The 25,764-nt window shown below is 39.6% G+C and overlaps 1 protein-coding gene across 1 annotated transcript in view; it reads right to left on the reverse strand.

The window, feature by feature from the left end:
• Positions 1-225: 225 nt before the first annotated feature.
• HSPH1 (heat shock protein family H (Hsp110) member 1) overlaps positions 226-25,764 on the reverse strand; it is a 33,591-nt gene continuing 8,052 nt past the window's right edge. Inside the window, exons 5-18 of the mRNA XM_070749859.1 lie at positions 24,355-24,454; positions 22,831-22,964; positions 21,988-22,232; positions 20,127-20,355; positions 18,807-18,913; positions 17,088-17,221; positions 13,287-13,486; positions 11,650-11,781; positions 11,279-11,416; positions 8,062-8,187; positions 7,036-7,143; positions 6,830-6,949; positions 2,442-2,603; positions 226-1,043 (exon numbers count right to left, since the gene is read on the reverse strand). Coding sequence (XP_070605960.1) covers positions 846-1,043; positions 2,442-2,603; positions 6,830-6,949; positions 7,036-7,143; positions 8,062-8,187; positions 11,279-11,416; positions 11,650-11,781; positions 13,287-13,486; positions 17,088-17,221; positions 18,807-18,913; positions 20,127-20,355; positions 21,988-22,232; positions 22,831-22,964; positions 24,355-24,454 — 2,133 coding nt within the window. The 3' untranslated portion in view covers positions 226-845. The remainder of the gene's footprint in view (positions 1,044-2,441; positions 2,604-6,829; positions 6,950-7,035; positions 7,144-8,061; positions 8,188-11,278; positions 11,417-11,649; positions 11,782-13,286; positions 13,487-17,087; positions 17,222-18,806; positions 18,914-20,126; positions 20,356-21,987; positions 22,233-22,830; positions 22,965-24,354; positions 24,455-25,764) is intronic.

Below are 25,764 nucleotides of genomic sequence, written 5' to 3' on the forward strand. Positions count from 1 at the left end.
CTCACTATATAGACAATTCTTAATGTGCTAGAGTGCCTAAGGGTCCAGAAATAGGGACCAAGGCTCGAAGTGGAATTTGTTGAATGCCTATTGATGGAATCAGTTCAGCAAAAAATAATCAATTTTGGTTGAATTTTAAGTGAGACTTTTAAAAATATTGTGTCCTACTATTAGCTTCCAAGACAAAGGTAGAAAATTGAACAGGACAAATAAACAAAGCTAATGTTTTAAGAATTGTAACCATTTTCATGAACTTTATTAAAGCTCACTAAAGGCATCACAGGAACCAACAACAAAACCCATGTATTATACCTTCATCTGGTTTTCCACACATGAAAATGAAATGTAAGCAATTGTGCATGCTGCTTCACATACGTCTTCTCATCCTCTAGCAAATGTTTTTGACAATGATAGAAATAACTTTTTTTAAAGCTTGGCTTTCATTTTGTTTTGGACCGAATGCCTTTTCAATGGAAGGAACAAATAATTTTGGAGACAAAAAGAAAAACTACCTTGGCATCTACAAAAGGTCTAAGTGCACTCATTTCAAAGGAGCGGTGCCTTTTGCAACAATTTCAAGACACTTTGGCCTTAATTGATACAAAGGTTTAAATTCCTGCACAGAAGATTTTAGTCAGTGTTCACAATTCCACAGGAATCTGAAAGTTACCAAGGCAATTTTCCTTTTAAAATTAACATGATTTCAACTTCTAGCTTGTCAATATATTCGTTCCCCACATAATACAACAGAATTCCAAAATATAAATAACTCCCCAAACATATCTTCCCTAATATCACATAATACATTTTACCACAATAAAATTCCTCACTGAAATGCGATAGGTCTAGTCCAAGTCCATGCTAACTGGGCTTTCGTTCATGTGGCAATTTCCATTCTGTTGCATGGTCTCAATGTTTTTGATTTCTTCTTCTAATTCTTCAGTTTTGTTGATTGAAGCTGTATCTGGTGGCTCTTCCTGTTTAGGAGACTCTATTTGTGGCTTTGGTTGGTTAACAATGGGGTCACATAAACTGTGCATTTCCTACAAGAGGGAAACATTACAAGAGTGACAAAAGGCAACTTTCATTGTGAGTCCAAAAAGCAAATATTTTGCTTTTATTTAGGCTTGAGTTAGATGGGATACATACAGATGGGAGGTTGAACAACTAATCTTGTGGTGTGACAGTCTAGAACTGAACACACTAAAAACTGTAGAAATGGTGGTAGATTTTAGGAGAAACCCTTCCATCCTTCCACCTCTCACAATACTAGACAACACAGTATCAACAGTAGATACCTTCAAATTTCTAGGTTCTATCATATCTCAAAACCTACAATGGTCACCTAACATCAAAACCATCATCAAAAAGCACAACAAAGAATGTTCTTTCTGTGCCAACTCAGGAAGCTTAAACTGCCCAAGGAGCTGCTGATACAGTTCTACAGAGGAATCATTGAGTCTGTCATCTGCACCTCTATAACTGTCTGGTTTGGTTCTGCAACCCAACAAGACTGACACAGACTTCAGAGGACAATCAGAACTGCAGAAAAAACAATTGCTGCCAATCTGCCTTCCATTGAGGACCTATGTACTGCACGAGTCAAAAAGAGGGCGGGGAAAATATTTACTGACCCCTCGCACCCTGGACATAAACTTTTTCAACTCCTACCCTCAAAAAATCGCTACAGAGCACTGCACACGACACAAGAACAGTTTTTTCCCGAACGCCATCACTCTACTAAACAAATAATTCCCTCAACACTGTTGGACTTTTTACTAAATCTGCACTTCTATTCTACTAGTTTTTCTCATCATTCCTATCATCCTTTTCCTCCCGCTTAGGACTATATGACTGTAACTTGTTGCTTGTATCCTAAGATTTTTATTAATATTGTTTCTTCATTGCTTATTTGACCCCTATGACAATCATTAAGTGTTGTACCACATGATTCTTGACAAATGTATATTTTTCTTTTATGTACGCTGAGAGCATATGCACCAAGACAAATTCCTTGTGTGTCCAATCACACTTGGCCAATAAAATTCTATTCTATTCTATGTAATGACTCTGAAAGTAATGCTAAAATTATTTTGCAGTGCAAGTTTACTAACAAATGTAGGAGCCCTATTGATTCTCAATAACTGATGAAATCACAATACATACATGTAGAAATTAAATAAATAAATAACTAATACCAGACATCATTCATTTTTATCTTGCTCAATTTCTCCCTCATTTTGGCATGCAATAGTTATATAGGAAATGAGGAGAGACAGTGGAACTGTTTTATTTTATGTTAATACCATTACATTTGTTATGCTCTGTCCTTTTTTTATTCAGACCAGGTTTAAATTAGAAAAATGAATCATAAAAAACATATGTGATTACAAGGAAGCTTTTTTAAAAACATGTAGATCTGCATCGTAATTAAAACTTACCCTCAGCTGTCTTCTGATTTCACTTGCACGCATAACAGGATCTTGATCAAGATTTTGTTTGGCTTGGATGTTTATAATGTTGTTTAGCCATTCTGTTGTGTCACTGATACACTTCTCAACTTTATTCATTTCACTTTCATCAATATGAATATATTTCTCATCCTGAAACAAAAATGCAACATGTTAGTTATTGATATAGGCATTTTTTCAAGGCCATCTCAAGCTTTAATTATCAGCACTAATATTATTGTTCACCAATTAAGGGCTATTTTATTAGTCAATAATATTTATTTATTAAATTTATATAGCCCTCCCTAATTCCAGGCTATCCCCCATCATACTCCATAGCAGTAACAGAATCAGACAAGTCACTTGATAAGCTCCGAGGCTCCCAAACCCATTGACAAAACTATGCCCTTCAAGGTATTGTGGAAAAATAATGTGGGTTCCAATCTCATCCCTGAAAGAATGATGTTCCAGTGGCAGGAAACTTTTTTTGAGATCACATCAGATGTACTTCCCTGTTGGGATCTGCAATAGTTGTGACCTGCTATCTGTCCTGCCTTCTGCTTTAGAAACATAGAAACATAGAAGACTGAAGGCAGAAAAAGACCTCATGGTCCATCTAGTCTGCCCTTATACTATTTCCTGTATTTTATCTTACAATGGATATATGTTTATCCCAGGCATGTTTAAATTCAGTTACTGTGGATTTACCAACCACGTCTGCTGGAAGTTTGTTCCAAGGATCTACTACTCTTTCAGTAAAATAATATTTTCTCATGTTGCCTTTGATCATTCCCCCAACTAACTTCAGATTGTGTCCCCTTGTTCTTGTGTTCACTTTCCTATTAAAAACACTTCCCTCCTGAACCTTATTTAACCCTTTAACCCTGTTCTATTGGCCAGAATTGGGCAGAGATGTTCCATCAAATAACAGGGTCACAAGCCATGTAGGGCTTTTAGAGATGATAAGATAGAGGTACCTTGAATTGTACCCAGAAGCAAATTGGCAACCAGTGCAGCTTTCACAATGTGGCTGCTTCGTTTTGAGTCAACTGAAGCATCTGGATGCTCTTCAGAGACAGATCTATGTAGAATAACTTATAATAACCCAAATGAGAGGTGACCAGGGCATGGATGACTATAAAATATAAATAAGTTAATCGTAATTAATTTAAACTCAAAATGTAAATTCATCATGTATATTTTTCCTGTCCCTTCCATTCAGTCTCAGCAAAGCCACTTATTACAAGGCCATACTTTCATACACCCAAATTTCTGACTTATTATATAAGAAATAAGATTGCTTGTTATGTTGGCTTGCTGCTTAAGTAAACATCAGTCGCAGTCGGTGTTAATGGGGGGTCAAAGGTTGACCCCTAGGTCTCTCCCTTGTAGGGTGCCTCAGGGTCGGTCCTCTCCGCCCTGCTATTTAACATCTACATGAAACCGCTGGGTGAGATCATCCAAGGGCATGGGGTGAGGTATCATCAATATGCTGATGATACCCAGTTATACATCTCCACCCCATGTCCAATCAGCGAAGCAGTGGAAGTGATGTGCCTGGAGGCTGTTGGGGTCTGGATGGGTGTCAACAAGCTCAAACTCAACCCCGACAAGACGAAGTGGCTGTGGGTTTTGCCTCCCAAGGACAATTCCATGTCTGTCAATTACCCTGGGGGGGGGGAATTATTGCTCCCCTTGGAGAGGGTTTGCAATTTGGGCGTCTTCCTTGATCCACAGCTAACATTGGAACAACATCTTTCGGTTGTGGCAAGGAGGGCGTTTGCACAGGTTCACCTGGTGCACCAGTTGCGGCCCTATTTGGACAGGGAGTCATTGCTCACAGTCGCTCATGCCCTCATCACCTCGAGGTTCAACTACTGCAACACTCTCTACATGGGGCTACCATTGAAAAGTGTTCGGAAACTTCCGATCATTCAGAATGTGGCCGCAAGAGCTATTATGGGGTTACCTAGGTTCGCCCACATCTCTCCAACATTCTGTGGCTTGCATTGGCTGCCGATCAGTTTCCGGTCACAATTCAAAGTGTTGGTAATGACCTATAAAACCCTACATGGCATCGGACCAGAATACCTCCGGGATCATCTTCTGCCGCACGAATCCCAGCGACCGATAAGGTCCCACAGAGTTGTCCTTCTCCGGGTCCCATCGACTAAACAATATTGTCTGGCGTGCCCCAGGGGAAGAGTCTTTTCTGTGGCGGCCCCAACCCTCTGGAATAAACTCCCCCCAGAGATCAGAATTGCCCCCACCCTCGTCTTTCGTAAATTGCTTAAGACCCACCTATATCGCCAGGCGTGGGGGAATTTAGACACCTCCTCCAGGATTACAGAGTTTTATGTATGGTATGCTTGTGTTGTATGGTTTTTTAAATGACGGGGTTTTAGATGCTTTCTTTTAATTATTAGATTTGTTACACTGTATATTGTTTTTATTGTTGTTGTGAGCCGCCCCAAGTCTACGGAGAGGGGCGGCATACAAATCTAATTAATAATAATAATAATAATAATTATTATTATTATTATTATTATTATCATTATCATGGAAGGTAAGCAATCTCTAAATTGTGGAGATTTTTGGGGAACTGTAGCTTACTGAGACATTAGATTGTTATATTTTAGATCAGGGGTTCCCAGCCCCTGGGACAGGAACCAGACTGTGCAAGTGGTGGGTGAGCATGCGCGTACACATAGCTCCATCTGCACGAGTGGCAGGCGCTCATGCTTGTTCATGTGCAAAGTTCCATGGAGTTGTGCCACTCACAGAGAACCATTATCTCTTTGCCCCATCCCACCCCTTGCTGGTCCACCAAGCCAGAAAGGTTGGGGATCACTGTTTTAGGTTAGAAAACAGATTGATTGATTGATTTGATTTTTATGCCGCCCTTCTCCTGAGACTCAGAGCGGCTTACAACATGTTAGCAATAGCATTGTTTTTAACAGAGCCAGTATATTGCCCCCACAATCCAGGTCCTCATTTATAAAATTCACATTAAATTACATCTTCTCGCTTTAAAATAGCCTGCTCATGGTTCTTGCACTGAGAAAAACTGTTCCCTCTCCATTTAATTTTCTCATAAAACTTTTAATTCATCAATATTTCAACTTCACAAACATAAATTTTATGCAGATTTTAAGCGAAAACAAGTATTCACACAAATATAAGGATAATGGAAATAAAAACAGTTCTAAAGCTTGATAGGTGGTTGCAATGACCAAAATGTGTTAATATAAATTAATGTAAAAAGTACCATATTTTCGGAGTATAAGACGCATCCATTTACTCCCCAAGAGGTGAAAACCTGGGCGCGTGTTATATACCAAAAGTAGCCCCACCTAATTGTTCAGCCTAATTATTAAAACTCGGTTTTCTATTTTGTGTCCCCCTATTGTCTTGTACCAGAATGATAGTCATGGCATTTCAGTATCATGTATATAAATATTATTATACCTTTGTATACCCCAATACATACTGTTCTGTCTGGGTTCCCCCAGACGTCAACACCAACTAAAAAGAGTAGCCAGACATGCTGGCAAAAAGCAAAGTCATTTTATATCTTTGAAAACAAACACAGATAACAAAAACTGTTCTTACAAACTGGAATGCTATGAAGCTTCACAGAAAAGTCACGACGGCCAGACAATACAACAGGCTTCTTGCTGGCACACACACCACTGTAGATAATAAAACCCACGCCTCTCCCAAGTTTTCAGCCTTCGAGGCCACAAGCCAGAATCAGAGACGCCAAGGATCGAAGCAAGGTCACAGGACTCCCAAAAGATAACTCTCCACAATACAGGAAGGGCGGGCCTGCCTTTTCAACCTTTCTGAGGAGAACCACACCCAAACCCAGCTGCTGCCTATTAGGGATGGAAATACCTGGCTAATTGTCCCCTTCGTTGTGCTGCCCTTCTCTGCCTCATATCTATGATGGCTTGTGCGTTCTCATCTAATGACTCCAGGCTACTCGCTGGGGAGAGCTCCCCCCGGGGGTCTCAGGCTGTTCTCCCTCGTCCTCGTCCTGACATTCCTCTTCCCCGTCTGCCTGTTCCTCCTCCTCCTCCTGTTCCTCGTCCTCCCCCTCTGAGCATGAAGCCGGCAGAGTTCCAGCCGTTCCCTGAGGAGCCTCAGACTGAATCACAACACATACTTGAAAAAACAAACAAAATAAACAATCCTCTAAAATCTGGGATTTCTTACAATTTATTGTTTTTGTAGCAGTGGAGTCTATATAACCATAAGCTGTAAAAAAAATTATCAACTGTTAAGTAATGTCATGCACCACTGATCTGAATACATTTTACAAAGAGAATTTAGAGCACTTCACAGTTCAAGTATGTACTATAACTGCAATTACATACTTTGTTCTTATATTCCTCTGTAATCCCAGCATATATGTGAAGTTTATGCCCCAGTTCCTCTACCAGCTTTGGCCGCTCCTCTGCTTCTTGATATCTCATTTCAATGGGAGTACCAAATTTCTAAAAGAGATCAGAATAGAAACGGGCCATTTTAGCAATCAATAGCACTTTTAAAATCCAACGTATAAAATGAAAGTTAGCTATACCTTTAATCCAGTCAATTTGTCCATGTAGACTTGTTTAGCTTGGTCTTCTCCTTCTTCATATAGCCAATCTTCTATTTCTGACAGCAGTATAGAAAAATTTTGGCGATCCTAAGCAAGAGTTAACAAGTAGTTTATTTTTTAACAGCACCGCCCACCAGCTAATAGTTGGATTAGTTATATTCATAATATAAAATTGCTCTTAATCATATATAAAATAATAATCACAATTAATACATGTTAAGAAACATAGAAACATAGAAGACTGACGGCAGAAAAAGACCTCATGATCCATCTAGTCTGCCCTTATACTACTTTCTGTATTTTATCTTAGGATGGATATATGTTTATCCCAGGCATGTTTAAATTCAGTTACTGTGGATTTACCAACCACGTCTGCTGGAAGTTTGTTCCAAGCATCTACTACTCTTTCAGTAAAATAATACTTTCTCACGTTGCTTTTGATCTTTCCCCCAACTAACTTCAGATTGTGTCCCCTTGTTCTTGTGTTCACTTTCCTATTAAAAACACTTCCCTCCTGGATCTTATTTAACCCTTTAACATATTTAAATGTTTCGATCATGTCCCCCCTTTTCCTTCTGTCCTCCAGACTATACAGATTGAGTTCATGAAGTCTTTCCTGATACGTTTTATGCTTAAGACCTTCCATATGTTTCCATATGTTTAATATATTAATACATTTTTAGGAAGAAAATGAATACACAAGCAGAAGGGAGGTAGATTTGCTGAATAGAAATTGAACAATGGAATCCAAAATGCTATTGCAAACTTAAGAATTTGCCACTGAAAGCTGTGACCATAACAATTAAAGCAGATTTAAATGGCTTTAAAGGAGAATTAAATTAAAAGGATTATCCTTTTTTAATCTGATACTTCATAGTATGTTACACCTCTACCCAGAGAATCCCAAGGCAGCATATGCAATGAGCAATTATATTTAATTAGTGCACTGTAAATATCCTAAACTGGCATTCTGGATGAAATATTTTAAATAAATAAAACAACTACCTGCTCACACACAAATTTTTCATAGGATCCAGACAGCTTGTCTCTAAAATCATAAACGTATTCTTCGACTGCATTCTTTGCGTCATTTCTTTCCTTCTCCAATTTGTCCTGCATGATCATCTTGCCCTGTTTACAAAAAAACCCAGTAATCAGATCAGTCTTTAGTGGTACAGTATAATTGCCTCTTCAATTAAATCCCTTCAAAGCCTTTATTTACAACTCAATGAATGATTCACAAAATGCATTCTGTGTTGCAAAGCTGTGCTTTTCTTTTTAAACACTCACTTTGATAGATAATAATGCAGTAAACAGGATTCTAGCGCACACAAGAAATTTATGACAATAATGAGAGTATCTAAAAACATGCCCAGAAATATTGACCAGGTTTACAGCATCAAGTGTCAACAGCACCTATTGTGGGCTTTGAGCATTTATAAAATATTTTTTTTTACAATATACACTGAGAGATAAAATTTGGCAACCAACTAAATGTAAGTTCTAAAGGCTGAACATTCATTGCACTCCATGCCCCTCCTATACTGTACATGGAACTGATTTAACTAAGTCAACTGCCACTCGTGGAGGGAGAAGAAATGAAACTACACTTGGTCTAAAATACCTAGTCAGTCAGGTTTCAAGATTGCACAGTAATTTCCCATAGTGTCAGGGACAACAACCCTAAACATGAGTAAAATTGTATCAACAAAATTGTATCTTGATTATTGCAATGCGCTACCCTAATAATAATGGGGCTATCCTTGAAGAGTGTTCAGAGACTGTAAATAGTCCAGAATGTAGCTGTGCGAGCCATCATGGGTGTACTTCGATACACCCATATAACACCAACATTCCATGTGCTGCACTGGCTACCGATGTGTCTCCGGTCACAATTCAAGGAGTTGGTTATTACCTATAAAACCCCATATGTCTTAGGACCAGACTATTTACGGGACCGTCTCCTGCCGCATACGTCTCAGATACCAATAAGATTTCAGAGGGTTTACCCTCTCCAGGTCCCATCAGCTAAGCAATGCAGGTGGGCAGAACTGCAAGGCAGGGCCTTCTCTGTGGCTGCCCCGGTTCTATGGAACCAACTCCCCCCCCTCCAATGTCCATACTGCTCTTACCCTGCTGGCCTTCTGAAAGGCTGTGAAGACCTGGCTTTGCCGGCAGGCCTGGGGGCCGTGAATATTACATTTGTATTGGCCAAATTGTGCATGATTGGTATGCAGGTATGTTGATTGGACTGTTTGCCTTGTGGGTTTTTATAATGGGGTTTTATTGTTGTAATATTTAATATCTGACTTATTTTTATATTGTACTGTAGTTTTATATTGCTGTGAGCCACTGTGAGTCCCATTGGGAGTGGGCGGCATAGAAGTCAAATTAATAATAAATAAATAAATAAACAAACAAATCATTGATATTAAAAATCAACATAGTCTCATCCTCAACAGTATAACTCAGAGGTCCCCAACCGCCGGTCCGCGGACCGGCACCGGGCCGTTGGGGGTTTTCAGCCGGTCCGCGGCGCCAGGGCCCCCTCGGCCTTTCCGCACCACCAGCGGCGCTCCCCCCGCCAGCCAGCCAAGCCCCGCACCCGCCGGAACCGGCTCCTCGCTCTCCCCCCGCCGCCCGCTGCGTTTGCAGGAGGTGGGGAGGGTCGGGCGGCCCGCCAAGGCCAGGAGGGACGCCGCTGCCCCCCCCCTTCCCTCTCCGCCCGCCGCTGCGCCTCCTTGACGCCGAGAGGAAATGCCGGCAAAGGCTTTTCTCAGCGGAGGTCTTCAATGTCGGGGGCGCACGGGCGGTTGCACGCGCTCCCTATCTCCCTGCTAGCCCACTCGGAGTATTCAAAATAAGAAAAACCTTTGCCGGCGAAGGCTTTTCTTATTTTGAATATTCCGAGTGGGCTAGCAGGGAGATAGGGAGCGCGTGCAACCGCCTGTGCGCCCCCGACATTGAATATCACCTTCGCCGGCCCCACCTCTCCTGCAAACCCCCTTGCTGAGAGCCCGGGGCGAAAGTGCTCTCGCAAAGGTGAGGCGGGCAGGGCGTGCGCGCGTCACCGCTGAGAAGAACAGAGAACGAGAGTGAGTGATAGCAACAGACAGCAAGATAGAGAGAAAGTGAGAAAGAGAGAGTGAGAGAAAGGGGGGGAGAAAGAGATAGCAAGAGAGAGAACAAGAGAGAGAAAGAGCGTGAGAAAGAAAACAAGAAAGAGTGAGAGAGAGAAAGCAAAAGAGACAGAAAGAAAACAAGAGAGAGAAAGTGAGAAGAAGAGAGAGAAAGAGGGGGAGAGAGAGAGAAAGAGAGGGAGAGGGAGAGAGGGAGAGGGGGGAGAGATAGCAAGAGAGGGAGAGAGAGAAAGAGAGAGGGAAAGTGGGGAGAGATAGCAAGAGAGGGAGAGAGAGAAAGAGAGAGGGAAAGGGGAGAGAGGGGGGAGAGAAAGAGAGGGAGAGAGAGAGGAGATAAAGGAAGAGGAGAGAGAGAAAGGAAGAGAAAGAAAGAAAGAGGGATAGAAAGAGAGAGAGAGTGAGAGATGCTCAGTGAGCCTTTCTTTGAAGTTGCCTTTCTTTCTTTCTTTCTTTCTTTCTCTTTCTTGCTTTCTTTCTTGCTCTTTTTCTTTCTCTCTTTTACCTTCCCTTCCTCTATTTCTTCTTTTCTTTCTCCTTCCTACCTTCTTCCCTTACTCTCCCCTTTCATAAGTTTCCTTGCTTCCTTCCTCTGTTCCTGTCCCTTCCCCCCTTCTTTCTTTCTTTCCTTCCTTTCCTCCCTCCATTTCTTGCTTTCCTTTTCCTTCCTCCCTTCTTTCCTCCCTCATTCCCTTCTTTCACTCCTTCCTCTCTTACTCTCCCCTTTCACACCTTTCCTTGCTTCCTTTGCACCCTTCTTCTGTTCCTGTCCCTTCCCTCTTTCCTTCCTTCCTTCCCACCCTCCGTCCATTCATTCACCCATTCCTCTCTTGATCGCCCCTTTTACGGCGCCGCTGACAGCTAGCTCCCCCCCCCCCCCCCCACCGGGCCATGGAAAACTGGTCTAGCTTAAAGCCGGTCCCTGGTGCAAAAAAGGTTGGGGACCTCTGATATAACTGATCAGTGAAATGTTCATTTTCAATTATTTTTTTCAGCTAATAATTAGCCTCAATACATTCCCTAGAACCAAAATTGCAACTAAGCGGAAAAAACAGAACAGGGATGCTGAAGATAATTTAACATACCTCTGTTTCAATATACATATTCAGCAGATCCTTCCCAAGCTGCCATACTAAATTAGTTTCAATAGGCAAATCAACATTTTTCACTTTTATTTTGGGTTTCTTAGCATCTGGAGGTTGATCACTTTTCTTTTCATTTCCCTAGAGTGAATAATACAATACCGCAATTACATCAGGGCCTAACAGAAAAAAATCCCAGTATAACAGAATCCAGTTTGTCCCAATACTGTAATTTTCTCTTGGGTGTAATTTCAACATTACACCTCCATGAGATCTAAGCTAATGCGGATTTACTAGAAGATTATCATTTATATGAGATTACTTTTACATAGTTACATTTCCCCCGCAACAGAACCCATTGAAAAGACACTCACTTTTTCACCACTGGGGATTTTATTTTCTTCAGAGGGAACCTCAGGAGAAGGGGGAGACTGTGATGTTTGCTGACCATCTGTTTGTACCTGGGACTGAGGTCCAGCCTCAGTGTTGTCTTGCTGGATATTCTTCTGAAATGAGAGCCCAGGCACAAAAGATGTGAAAATGTAACAACAAAAAGCCATTAAGGAAGCAAAAAACACTTAACATTTGATACCTCTGAAAGACAAGATAGAGGATTTCTACATACATAAGCATCATAAAATGGATGGAAATTCATCTCTTGAGAGCAAAGTGCCATTAAGCATCTCTTCAATGTTGCCAGATAGATGAATCACTAACACCAAGCAAATTATATAATTCATCACAATCTCTAACTCTCCTCTTGATGCTGCAGAATTATCCCTCTTCCCAGATTTGAGCTGAAAATGCCTTCTTTTAATGAATAAGCTATTTCATATCCAGGCGCATTTGAATTATTCCAAGACAGGTGCAGAAAAAATTGTCACTCAGTATCAATCAGCTATTGTGATTGATAACAACACTACAAAATGTCATTTCCCTCCATTACTGTTAACTGAGACTCATAGCTGAAGGGATTCAACACTTTGAACTCGTAACATATAGAATTCGTAGTCTATCAATAAGATAATGGGAGTTTACTAGATAATATTGTGCCCTCAGATATTGGGGATTAACATTTCAAAATACAGTAATACCTCGTCTTACGAACTTAATTGGTTCCGGAAGTAGGTTCGTAAGGCGAAAAGTTCTTAAGACGAAACATTGTTTCCCATAGGAAACAATGTAAAAGCGATTAATGCGTGCAAAAAGAAAAAAACCCGCAAAATGGCGCTCTGCTGGGCGCCGCCGCCTGGCTGTCACCTTTTAAAACAGCCGGGGGGCTTCTCGGCGTTCTCCTGAACCCGAACCCAAACTTTCGTGACGTCAAAGCTCCGCCCATGGAATTCCCTATTGGGATTCCCCACCTCCTTTCCAGCCTCCAGATCGGCCGAAAACGCCGCCGCCAATCGCAAAAACGGCGCTCCGCCAAGAGGCGCCACCCGGCTGTAACCTTCTGAAACAGCCGGGTGCTTCTCAGCGGCCTCCCAAACCCAAACCCAAAACGTTCGGGTTCAGGAGAACGCAGAGAAGCCCCCCGGCTATTTTAAAAGGTGACAGCCGGGCGGCGGCGCCCGGCGGAGCGCCATTTTGCGATCTGCGGTGGGTTCGTAAGCCGAAAAAAGTTCGTAAGAAGAGGCAAAAAATTTATGAACCCCAGGTTCGTATCACGAGGGGTTCGTATCACGAGGTACCACTGTACCTTACTGAGGAAAATAAAAATAAAAATTACACTCTAATAACTGTACTGCTCCAATAGTTGTTCCCTATTGATAAGTTTGCAAACATTTGTTTGGTTAAACTAAAAGCCCATTTCAAGTTAAACTCAGTTTTAAACAGTTTCTTGCACTTGGTACTTTTATCCATCCCTGGTTTAAAATTTGGAAGAGCTCAAGAAGCAAAAAATCTTCTAACTGACCCGCCCTTAACGCCCTTTAATTATTATGTTTTGAAATGCTACCATCTTCTAGAATAAAGAAAATTCTAAATTTTCTACAGGACGAGACCAACTTACATCACAGTTCTCAGGTTTTTGACTCTGAGGCTCTATTTCAGCCTCAATATTGGGACTTTCAGTTTCTTCTATTTTCATCTGCTCCACCATTGATGCAGTTGAGACACTAAAAATGCCATGGCAATTGATGCGAACTTTAACTTTAACTTTCGTTTTTTCTCCATCATTCTGAGCTGCTATGTTCTGGATAATGTATTTTCCTGAATACAAGAAAACAATCACAAATATGGAAGAAAAGTTAGATTTCCAAAAGCACGTAGATTTTAGAGTTTACTACAGCAACCATAGTTCCCTCTAAGCTGAGCAGTGAGCAATCGCTCACTTAAAAATCATCATCAACTCAGAGTTTTCCAAACCTGCCCAGAAGCCGAGAGGGAAAGAGTGAGAGGGAAGGAGAGAGAGAGGAAGAGAGGAAGAGAGAGAAACAGATAGAAAAAAGAGAGGAAGGAAAAGAGAAAGAAAAAAGAATGGGAGTAAGGAAGAGAGAAAGAAAATCAAAATCTAGTTTGAAACTAGCTCAACTATTTAAGTGGCATTTTGATATTGATAGAGTTGCCCTATTATGAGCTCACTGTTATAGACACACAGTACAGTATTTTATTTTGAAATTCTCTGAGGCAAACACAGGGTGGGTTTTTTATTTGTTTGTTTGTTTGTTTGCTTATTTATTTATTTATTTATTTATTTATTTATTATTTCTGTGCCGCCCAGTCCCGAAGGGACTGCCGCTCAGACACTATACTTTTCCGCCCACCCCCCCAAAAAATTAGAGGGAACACTGACAGCAACTTGTTTCTTTGGGAGATAGAAAATCCATGCCGCCCATGATATGTTATATAATCTTGTTATTGGTTTAATTTGTATGTTGCAAAGTGGAGGATTACCAGGACATATTTTATTCTTGCAGAGGTAATGTTCCAAATGAATTTCTGTTCTGATTATGAATGCTAAGATATGTTAAACATAAGTATGCTAAGTAACAATAATGGAATTCAGAACAGATGGAAATTTATAATACTGCTATTATGTTTATAAGCAGCAAATCAATTTTCTGCCAAACATATTGGTCTATAATTCTATGGGGGAAAAACTATTTTCATTTTATCAAAAGGGCCTATAGCTTCTAAAGTACTTGATTGTCTTATTTCTTTTAAATATTTCATTTCTACATAGATCTGTTTAAGTAGCATCAGTGAGTACAGAAACAGCATATGGCACAATGGTTTTCAATATATTATTGCAAGTTTTGAGGATTTTCTATAAATACTCACGTTACAAACAAAAAATATACAACTCTGCTATTTCATTATTCAGAATTCACTTAGCTACATAAACAAAACAGTAAAATAAACACATACAGGTAGTCCTCCACTTACAGCTATTCATTAATGATCTTTAAAGTAACAATGGCACTGAAAAAAGTGACTTAAGGCTTTTTTCACACTTACGACTGGTGAACATTTCTATGGTCATATGATATTTCAGATACTTATTTATTTATTTATTAGATTTGTATGCCGCCCCTCTCCGTAGACTCGGGGCGGCTAACAACAGTAGTAAACAGCATATAACAAATCTAATGTTTAAAATAATTAAAAACCCTTATTTAAAACCAAACATACATACAAACATACCATGCATAAATTGTATAGGCCTAGGGGGAAAAGAGTAGTTCAGTTCCCCCAAGCCTGACAACAGAGTTGGGTTTTAAGGAGCTTACGAAAGGCAAGGAGGGTGGGGGCAATTCTGATCTCCGCGGGGAGCTGGTTCCAGAGGGTCGGGGCCACCACAGAGAAGGCTCTTCCCCTGGGTCCCGCCAGACGACATTGTTTAGTCGACGGGACCCGGAGAAGACCGACTCTGTGGGACCTAACCAGTCGCTGGGATTTGTGCGGCAGAAGGCGGACCCAGATATATTCTAGTCCGATGACATGAAGGGCTTTATAGGTCATAACCAACACTTTGAATTGTGACTGGAAACTGATTGGCAACCAATGCAGACTGCGGAGTGTTGGTGGTAACATGGGCATACCTAGGGAAGCCCATGATTGCTCTAGCAGCTGCATTCTGCATGATCTGAAGTTTCCAAACACTTTTCAAAGGTAGCCCCATGTAGAGAGCGTTACAGTAGTCGAGCATTTCCACTTGGGAATTGGTTTGTATTTTTGATGGTTGTAGTCGTGTGATCTCGTTTTGCTACCTTCTGACAAGAAACCAGATTCACTTAACCACCACATTACTAACTTAAAAACTGCAGTGATTCACTTACTAACCGTGGCAATAAAGTTCATAAAATGGGGCAAACCTCTCTTAAGAACTGTCTCACTTAGCAGGAGAAATTTTGGGCTCCGTTGTCGATATAAGTCGAGCAGTATTGTCTATGGACATAGTTAAAGTCCTTTCCTACAGAAGTTATTTTTGTTGGTGTTAATTTATTCAGCTGCGAGAGCAATCATGGGCTTTCCCAAATATGCCCATGTTACACCAACACTCCACAGTCTGCATTGGTTGCAGATCAGTTTCCGGTCACAATTCAAAGTGTTGGTTATGACCTATAAAGCCCTTCATGGCACCGGACCAGATTATCTCAGGGACCGCCTTCTGCTGCACGAATCCCAGCGACCAGTTAGGTCCCACAGAGTGGATCTTCTCCGGGTCCCGTCAACTAAACAATGTCGCTTGGCGGGACCCAGGGGAAGAGCCTTCTCTGTGGAGGCCCCGGCCCTCTGGAACCAACTCCCCCCAGAGATTAGAATTGTCCCCACCCTCCTTGCCTTTCGTAAGCTACTTAAAACCCAACTCTGCCATCAGGCATGGGGGAATTGAGATCCTCTTTCCCCCTAGGCCTCTACAATTCTATGCATGGTATGTATGTATGTATGTTTGGTTTTTATATTAATGGGTTTTTAATCGTTTTTAACATCAGATTACTATTGTACACTGTTTTTATTGTTGCTGTTAGCCGCCCCGAGTCTCCAGAGAGGGGCGGCATACAAATCCAATCAATCAATCAATCAATCAATCAATCAATCAATCAATCAATATTATACCAAGGATATGAACATTTTATGATTGAGGAACAAATCATTCCTGGAAAGTCCAGAATGTTCTGCTTCATTCTGTGGCCTGGGCCATTTTAAAACGATTTACAGATTCTGGAAGCAAATCAAACTCAGAGCAGGGTATGTTCTCTCACAGACAAATCACCCCTGGCCTGGCATGGGTCAGAATTGCCAAATATTGCAAATATTCCTCCTATATCCAATCATAGAAACATAGAAACATAGAAGACTGACGGCAGAAAAAGACCCCATGGTCCATCTAGTCTGCCCTTTTACTATTTCCTGTATTTTATCTTACAATGGATATATGTTTATCCCAGTCATGTTTAAATTCGGTTACTGTGGATTTACCAACCACGTCTGCTGGAAGTTTGTTCCAAGGATCTACTACTCTTTCAGTAAAATAATACTTTCTCATGTTGCCTTTGATCTTTCCCCCAACTAACTTCAGATTGTGTCCCCTTGTTCTTGTGTTCACTTTCCTGTTAAAAACACTTCCCTCCTGAACCCTATTTAACCCTTTAACATATTTAAATGTTTCGATCATGTCCCCCCTTTTCCTTCTGTCTTCCAGACTATACAGATTGAGTTCATTAAGTCTTTCCTGATACGTTTTATACTTCAGACCTTCCACCATTCTTGTAGCCCGTCTTTGGACCCGTTCAATTTTGTCAATATCTTTTTGTAGGTGATATCATATTAAAAACATTTAGAGATTCTTACATACACAACCACTTACCTATCTTTTTTTCAGGGTAGGGGACATTACTGGGATCAGAATAAAATGCCTGGAGTTCAAATGGTCCTTTTCTGTAAAATGTCAAGACTTTGGAAAAAGGAGCTGCATGATGCCTGCTGAAAACTTCATGAATCCTAGTTAGATTAAAGAGGGAAAGGATTTGGAGGTAGTTATGTGAAAGTAGTTTTATTGAATTATTATTGCTCTGCCAGATCCTAACTGCTTAATTATCTATTTATTCCTGAATCCTATATGACTGCCCATTATAATCCAATAGTATGCATATTAAATAAAAAATACAGAAGCTAATACATAGTGTTTGATCCTCAATTTCAAGACTCACTTTAGCCTTTGGGATGGTACAGTGGTACCTTGTGATACGAACCCCTCGCCATACGAACAATCTGAGATACGAACCCAGGGTTCGGAAATTTTTTGCCTCTTCTTCCAAACTTTTTCCGTCTTACGAACCCGCCGCCCGAACGCCAAACCCGGAAGTTCGGCAAAAGTTCGGGTTCAGGTGGCCGTGCCAAACCCAAACTTTTGCCGAACTTCCGGGTTCGGAGTTCGGGAGGCCGCCGAGAAGCCCCGCCGCCCGGCTATCGCCTTTTGAAACAGCCGGGGGGCTTCTCGGCGTTCTCCCAAACGCTGAACCCGGAAGTTCGGCAAAAGTTCGGGGTCGGCATTTGGGTTCAGGAGGACGTTGAGAAGCCCCGCCGCCCGGCTGTTAGCTTTTCAAAAGAGCTGCGGAGCTGTCGGGCCGGTCGGGAGGCAGGAAAGGAGGTGGGGAATCCTAATAGGGAATTCCATGGGCGGAGCTTTGATGTCACAAAGATGTCCTTCCTGGCCAGCCATGTTTTTACTCCTTCCAACAGCCTATCTTAGTCTCTCCCTTGTACACTAATTGGATATAGTTAGAGAATAATCTAACATTTCAATTCTTGTGCATAAGTACAATATTTCAGTGTATACTCTTTCCCCAATTGTTAATAATTCCGAGAATAAATGGATTTTGTTATTATGAGGTTCTACTATCAAGCATGAACCAAATAAAAAGCTAATAAAGTATGCCTGCATAGTTCCCACTCATTTCAAGAGTTCTTTTAATGAGAAATCCCTTTTGTAAATATATATTCCAGAAAATCCAATGCAAATGAGCTGAAGCTTCAGGCAATAAGATAATTAAAATCTGAACCTGGCAATGTATTCATACCTGCCAAGTTATTGTCATATGAAAGATTTAGTATAATTGCAACATACAACTGACAAATTTATATTGTCTAAAAGGTTGAATATTAAAATCAATGTCACAGATGATTTTTTTTAATAGAAATTTTTTATTAATGTCACAGATGATTGTGACAAATGAATTTGAATACATTTTGAAAAGTATCTGAACAAGAATGAAAGAAAACCTGCTCCAGTTTACATATTGCATTACAAGTCTTGGTGATATAGATGGCTGTATAAATTGAATGAATGAATGATTACAAAAAATATGACAGGAGATCAAGAGATTTCTGAATTTGTCTTCACCTCATGTGCTTAGCACTGAACTGGGATCACTAACTACTCAATAACATACTGTTATTTATAACTTAATTTTTTGGTTGATGCTTCTGTAAGAATTCAGTCAAATGTGATCGCTTCAATTTAAGAGGCAGTATTTACATTACAGGGCTATAGCAGAGAAACATGAAATTTGATGTTATCACTCACCCATCCCCATCTTCAGTCTCTGTACTCCACAACAATGATATTGGAAACGTAACTGCATCTGTGATGGAGATTTCTCTAACTTTAAAAGCTGGAGACAGAATTGCACACTGGAAAATGAAAATGCAATACAAGATGTTTTGTTATTTCCTTTCCAAGAAGTCAGATTAAAATAGCTTATTAAAAGAAAGTGAGAATTGATAATTTTATTGATTGAAAAAACAGTGTTCTGGATAACTATTATGCAGCCTAATCAGTGTTCTCTCTAAATTTTTTTGGGGGTGGGCGGAAAAGTATAGTGTCTGAGCGGCAGTCCCTTTGGGACTGTGCGACACAGAAATAATAATAAAATTTCCCTCTCGGCTTCTGGGCAGGTTTGGAAAACTCTGAGTTGATGATGATTTTTAAGTGAGCGATTGCTCACCTGCTCAGCTTAGAGGGAACTATGAGCCTAATATCATAAAGGAGATTTGTAAAATATCATATTTTTAATTTCAACACAGTTTCAGCAAAGGAATATTTTTCCAATAAATACTATTAACTAATTTTTTATTTAAACTTACTATTATCCACAGAGCAAAAATTTCCAGATAATCCCATTAGTCTAAAACTGCAATTATGAAAGGGGGTGTTTTTTTTGCATAACCTTAAAAAAAGAATGGTTTAAAATTGAGTATGATGATATGAATCCACAAACTAAATTAAATTAATACTAATAGCCTTAATAGGGTTTGGCATGTCAAAAGATTCTTGCTTTTGTTTGTTTTTCTGCTTAAAAATTAAAGCTATTTTAGAAAAGACAAACACGGGAGTGGTTCAGGAGAACATGTTTTTACACGAACAATCCCTATAGAAAGGGGACTTTTTTCTACTGGATTCCAGGTATATCTTTATCAGGTCCCTATTTTTAACTTGAGAGAAAAGGTTACAGAATTTATTTAAGCATTAGTCATGCCTAATAGTTTCTTCCAAATTTTTTTCTCTTAGAAACTATCCACTTTATGAAAATAAATCAGTACTGATTAAAGCTTTCTTATTGCTTCAGCCTGACTTTAAACAAACTCTTTTTCCATGGAGACTTTTTCCACAATAAGCAATTGTTCAGTATCCAAACAAGGTCCATAAATACTAGAGTTGGTTAAGTACACACTTCAAATAAGCAATTATAATAAGGTTAACTTAACCCTTGTTCTCTTCTGTTTTCTGTTAATTTGCATGCAAAAAAAAGGCCATAAATAGATTTGGATGAGTTTGGGAACAAAATTAAACACATTTCTCCATCCAGTCCTACTTCTGATTTTAAAATTGCTTTCCTGAAAATACCTGCAAAGCACAGCCTCTTGCAACAGCTTCATCGGCATTCAGGGTTGTACTGACATCTTTGCCAAAAAACGTCCCTATCTTCTCTTTAACAGCTGGCATACGTGTGGCTCCACCCACAATTTCAACAGCATTTATATCTTCTACTTTGAGTTGGATTTGATCCATCAAGGAACGAAGGGGAATGTCTATTCTTTGCAGAAGATCATCACATAATTCTTCAAATTGGGACCTAAAATAAAAATATGTAAATAAGTATGAAAAACGTGCCAAATTTTCAGCTGGTTCAAGAATGGGCCATTCTAACTTCAAAAATAGCCAGTTAAATACAGAACAGACCAACCTTAACCTGTTCTAAAATGAGACTAAACCATTCCTGACAACTACGTAACAATGCCCATGTGATAAAATGTCACAACAAATGCTCAACGTTCCAAATACCTCAGTTAGCTTTGAAAGGTTGTTTACTTGAACCTACAGCTTTATTAAAATAGTAAGAAGGTACTAAGAATAATATACAGTGGTACCTCTTACTTAAGAACTTAATTCGTTCCGTGACCAGGTTCTTAAGTAGAAAAGTTTGTAAGTAGAAGCATTTTTTCCCATAAGAATCAATGTAAAAGTAAATAATGTGTGCAAACCCATTAGGAAAGAAATAAAAGCTCGGAATTTGGGTGGTAGGAGGAGGAAGAAGAGGAGGAGGAGGAGAGTCGCTGCTGAAGGAAGAAGGTTAGGTGAGGGGAATCTAAAAATGTTTAAAAAAAATAAAAAGAGGGACTCTGAGGCGGTGAGGAGCATGCGCCTCCCATACACCCGGCACGAGGCTGCCTCCCATACACTGCGCCAGAGAAACTCAGGCAGGCGAGAGGGGGAAGCCTCCCACTTCTTCGACTGAAAGGCGCCTGCTACTACCTGCTTCCTCTTCCTTCCCATGCTGAAGGGCTCTCCTCTCCTCTCGCTCACTGCCCAGGGCAAAGGGAGCGTTTCTTTTCTCTGGGCGGTGGCAGAGGTTTATTCCCTCTCCAAGCGCCCAGAGAAAGGAAAATGCTTTGTTCGCTCTGGACTGCCAAAGCCTCCTTAAGACCACCGAAAGGCTCCTCTGGCAGACCAGAAAAGCCCGAGATGGCCGGGATTAAAGGGGGAATGGCAGGAAACTGGCCGGGCCTTCGTGCCGCTCTCAAATTTCCTGGGAAATTTTTCCGGGCTCGGGTTCTTAAGTAGAAAATGGTTCTTGAAAAAAGGCAAAAAAATCTTGAACACCTGGTTCTTATCTAGAAAAGTTCTTAAGTAGAGGCGTTCTTAAGTAGAGGTACCACTGTATTCTGAAATGCCTGTTGGGAAGACTAAGGAAATTGCTAACGTTGTCATTTGTGTTCTGAATGTAGATTACCTAGCATGTTTATGTACGCTATAGACAACAACACATGCAAACAAAGGAATGAGTAGTAAGTTTCTGAACAGCTGGATCAAAGCAAAACCCCAAAAGTAGTGGAGAATAATTCTTTGCAGCAATGACAAAAAATAAGATGCCCATAACCAAGACAGTGTTCTCAAAACAAAGTTTATCTACATCAACATTAGTTTTTTATAAATTTGATGAGCTCCTAGAGTACAAAGGGAAATCATAAGTAACAGGGTCTCTATGGATTCAGCATGACAGCAACATCTTCCCAACTGTAATTTATGTATGAGGCAGCTTCCATATTTATGAACTGAACAGAAATATATGAGCAAGAGAAAGAAAATTCTACTGAATTCAGTGTTCTGGTTGGCCACTGTGGGGGAAAAGACAGAACAGCTAGATCGCAGCCTGAACCAGCAAAATGATTTTTTTTAAATAACTCTAGCCACATTCATCTCTTACCTATTCATCTTTGAAGAGATATCCGTATCATTCATAAAACATTCAATGTTAAGTGGAATATCTGTGCTGTTAGAGCTCATTAACTTTTTCAGCTTCTCACATTCTTGATATAAACGAAGGAGGGCTCGTATTTTTGATTTGGGGTCTAGTTTGTATTTGGATTTTATTTCTGCACAGAAGTAACCCACTAGTATTTCATCAAAGTTTTTTCCTCCCAAAAAGGGATCAAAAGCTGTGCCAAGAACCTAATTTGGAAAACAAAATGGAATGTGAATTACTGTTATCATCCATACTGTTATTATCCATGTATGAAACATTTTCAATACAGATATTAAGCCAAAGAGATGATCCTATGACCTAACATTCTTTTAAGAATAAAGTCAATGCTTAAGAATGGATTTATTAGTGTTTTCAAGGCATGACAAACAGTACTGCCAGGGATCAAAAGTTTCCATTTATCCAATCAAGTTATGGATTTCTACAACAGAGACTATTAATTATATTAATTCCAATGCAACATTTTGCAAGCATGCATAGATACCCCCCATTTTCCCCACTTCCATTTTCTTACTCTAGAATGCCTAGACAAGCTGAAGGCAGGGATGTATTGGAATATACTCTCATTATACCCTAATTTTTTTTAAAAAAATGCGAGGAAGAAGAGGCTGAGAAGGAATAACTGGTCAAAAGTCACCCAATGATCCCTGTGGTTGAATGATAAATGTCAACCTACATTTCTACAGATCTAATCCAACACATTCACTAATGGCCCTTCTTTGGACCATCCATAAAACTGGACTTCATATAAAGTCAACTTTGCTCTGTTTTCTAATCTCTGTTTACCTTGAGTTTTCCCTTGTTAAAAGCACAGGCCGATACTTGAAATGCTGAATAACCCATATCAATGAACACCACTGTTCGTGGCTTCTCTTCTGCAACTGGAAGGTCTTGCTTATAAATCCCATAGTTCAGGGCCACTGTAAAACAAAATGAAATAGAAATAATTGTTAACTTGCTTGTGCCCAGTAAAACGCAAGTGAGGGATGATGCAGCTGTAATCTAACATATATGAAAAACATTAGGCTGAGAAAGTCTGTGTTCTTTACAGGGCAGAACTAGAATATCAATTATATTAACACGGGAGAGAATTTGAATGTCTTGACTTGGAAATGTACACAACCAGTCCAGATCCTGCAGTGCAAGCTGTATCAACTCACCTTTGCTAGTCGGCAGACAGATACATTTTGTACCAGCTCCAGATGGTCTTCAAGGCGAGTTCCAATAAAGTGCAGTGAGTATGTTAATTTGGCATACCAATGGAAGCTAAACTGAACCAGTTGAGGGCTTCAAATATTGAGATGCTTTACAGAGAGTCCTCAACTTACAACAGCTCATTTAGTGACTGTTCAAAGTTACAACAGCACTGAAAAAAGTGACTTATCATTTTCCATAGTTGCCACCTTTGTAGCATCCCCGTGACCACGACCATGTGATCAGGATTCAGCAGCTTGGCAACTGCTTCATGATTATGGCCATTGCTGTCCCAAGATCATGTCATCACTTTACGCAGCCTTGTCACAAGCAAAGTCAATGGGGAAGCTAGATTTACATAATAACCAGGTTGCTAACTTATCAATTGCAGTGATTTGCTCAACAACTATGATAAGAAAGGTCATAAGAGGGGTCAAAGCTCAAAATATATTAATAACAGAAATGTTGGACTCAATTGTGGTCATAAGTCAAGGACTAGCTGTATTTCCAGCCACTAAATGTGGGTGGATAGATAAAAACCAACAACTAAATGTGGAATTCAACTTGTTGGTTTTTAATTTATAAAAGCCTGTTTAGTTTGGTTCCTAGCTAATTTCTGGACCACCATCATGTGGGAACAACTCATCCAGCACATGTTCCCAGACAAAATTTGTAAATAGTTGCATATTAACAAGAGATTAAGGGGGCTGGCACAGCAGAGTGTCTTTTTCTTGTGGCTTCATACCACTAAAATCAGATCAATGCCCATCCTAAAGGCCTTTCAGAAAACTAACAATCTTGACGAGCGGTGCAGCATTTGTATTATTGCAAGGGATTATTATTCCATTGTTATCTTGGTTGTGTTGTGAGTGGTCCGTGACCAGGTCAGCTAGTGACAGATTCTGAAGAGGATGAACCTATCTGTACAAAGCATCTTTAACCATATAAAAGTGTTTGAATTGAATCCTTTGCTCATGGGGGCTTCTTTGTTCCAATCTGTTAGGCCCAAAGCAGAACAGGTTTCAATATTGTTTTATTATTTAAAATTATTACCAGTTAAGTGCACATGTGTAGATTATGCTAGAAATAAATGTGAAATGAACTTAAATTACTCACCGGCTGTCATATCATTCATTAGTCTGAGACAATTTAGCCCAACAACCTGAGCTGCATCAAGCAGTGATCTTCTTTCAGCATCAGTAAAAAATGATGGCACCTGAAGAAAGCAATTATGCCCATGTAAACCAGATATCCATGAGGGGAAATATTTTGTTTTAAAACTCAATTTCTCTGAAATAAAAGTCACATGATTTTAACTAGCCATAAAGTCATCCACAAGTACATTCACTTTTCATGAGTGAAATCATTTCTCTTTAGAAACGTACTAATCAGTGCTTAAATTAGAAATTAAAACAAATGATATTTGTTTGATATAAGCAATTGTTGGAAAAAAAGCTAACCTATTTCAGTAAGGCAAACTAACTTAAGGAAGAAAAGGTGGACTCAGCGACTTGTTTTTTATTTTTTAGTCAATGAAAAGGAGAATAATTTTGGAGGTATCATTAACGTTTTTGTTTAGTAAGAATGCTTTCTCTTCCTGATAGGACTATGAAAAAATAAGCTCTAAGAGTTTATAGTATACCTTCCAAAAACCTCAAAATTCCCTTATAATGCACTGTTTTTAGTTTATTACATTTACATTAAATGTTATAAAAAAAACATTACATTAAAGAAACATTTACATTAAAGAAAAACAACATTAATAGAATTCTAACTGAAAAAACTTTTTAAAACTGATTACAGGCAAAACATCATTTGTTATATATAATGCTCCCCCACTTTAATTGTGTCCAATTTTCAGAGACTGCCAGGATAAGTCCCTGAAGATTTCCTGGTAAGATTTTTCAGAATTTGTCATTGCCTCATTCTTAAGTCTGGTCCAAGGTCACCCAACTGGTTTCATGTCCTGGGCAGGGCTAGAAATCCTAGTTTCTAGCCTAATGCATTAATCACTGCACCAACCTGGTTCACTTATAGCAAAATTATTATATAGAATTTAAGTCTTTGTAACTTGCACAACTACTCAACATGCAATTTTTGATATTACGAAAACCTGCTGGGCCAGTCATTGTTTTCAGCTCAACTCACCCCATAAGGTGATGGTTGTGTGGAAAATAGGGAGGAAGGAGTTTTAGGAATGTTTGCTGCCTTGAATTATTTGTAAAGTTATAAAGGTAAAATAATAAATGAATAAATGGAAATCATTAGATATTACTTTTCACCTGTTTTGTATACTAAAGTAGCACTTTGTGTTATTTTTCATTTTAAAGGATTAGTATCATAGAAACATAGAAGACTGACGGCAGAAAAAGACCTCATGGTCCATCTAGTCTGCCCTTATACTATTTCCTGTATTTTATCTTACAATGGATATATGTTTATCCCAGGCATGTTTAAATTCAGTTACTGTGGATTTACCAACCACGTCTGCTGGAAGTTTGTTCCAAGGATCTACTACTCTTTCAG

This window comes from Erythrolamprus reginae, chromosome 4 (genome assembly GCF_031021105.1).
Source record: "Erythrolamprus reginae isolate rEryReg1 chromosome 4, rEryReg1.hap1, whole genome shotgun sequence".
Classification (NCBI taxonomy): domain Eukaryota; kingdom Metazoa; phylum Chordata; class Lepidosauria; order Squamata; family Dipsadidae; genus Erythrolamprus; species Erythrolamprus reginae.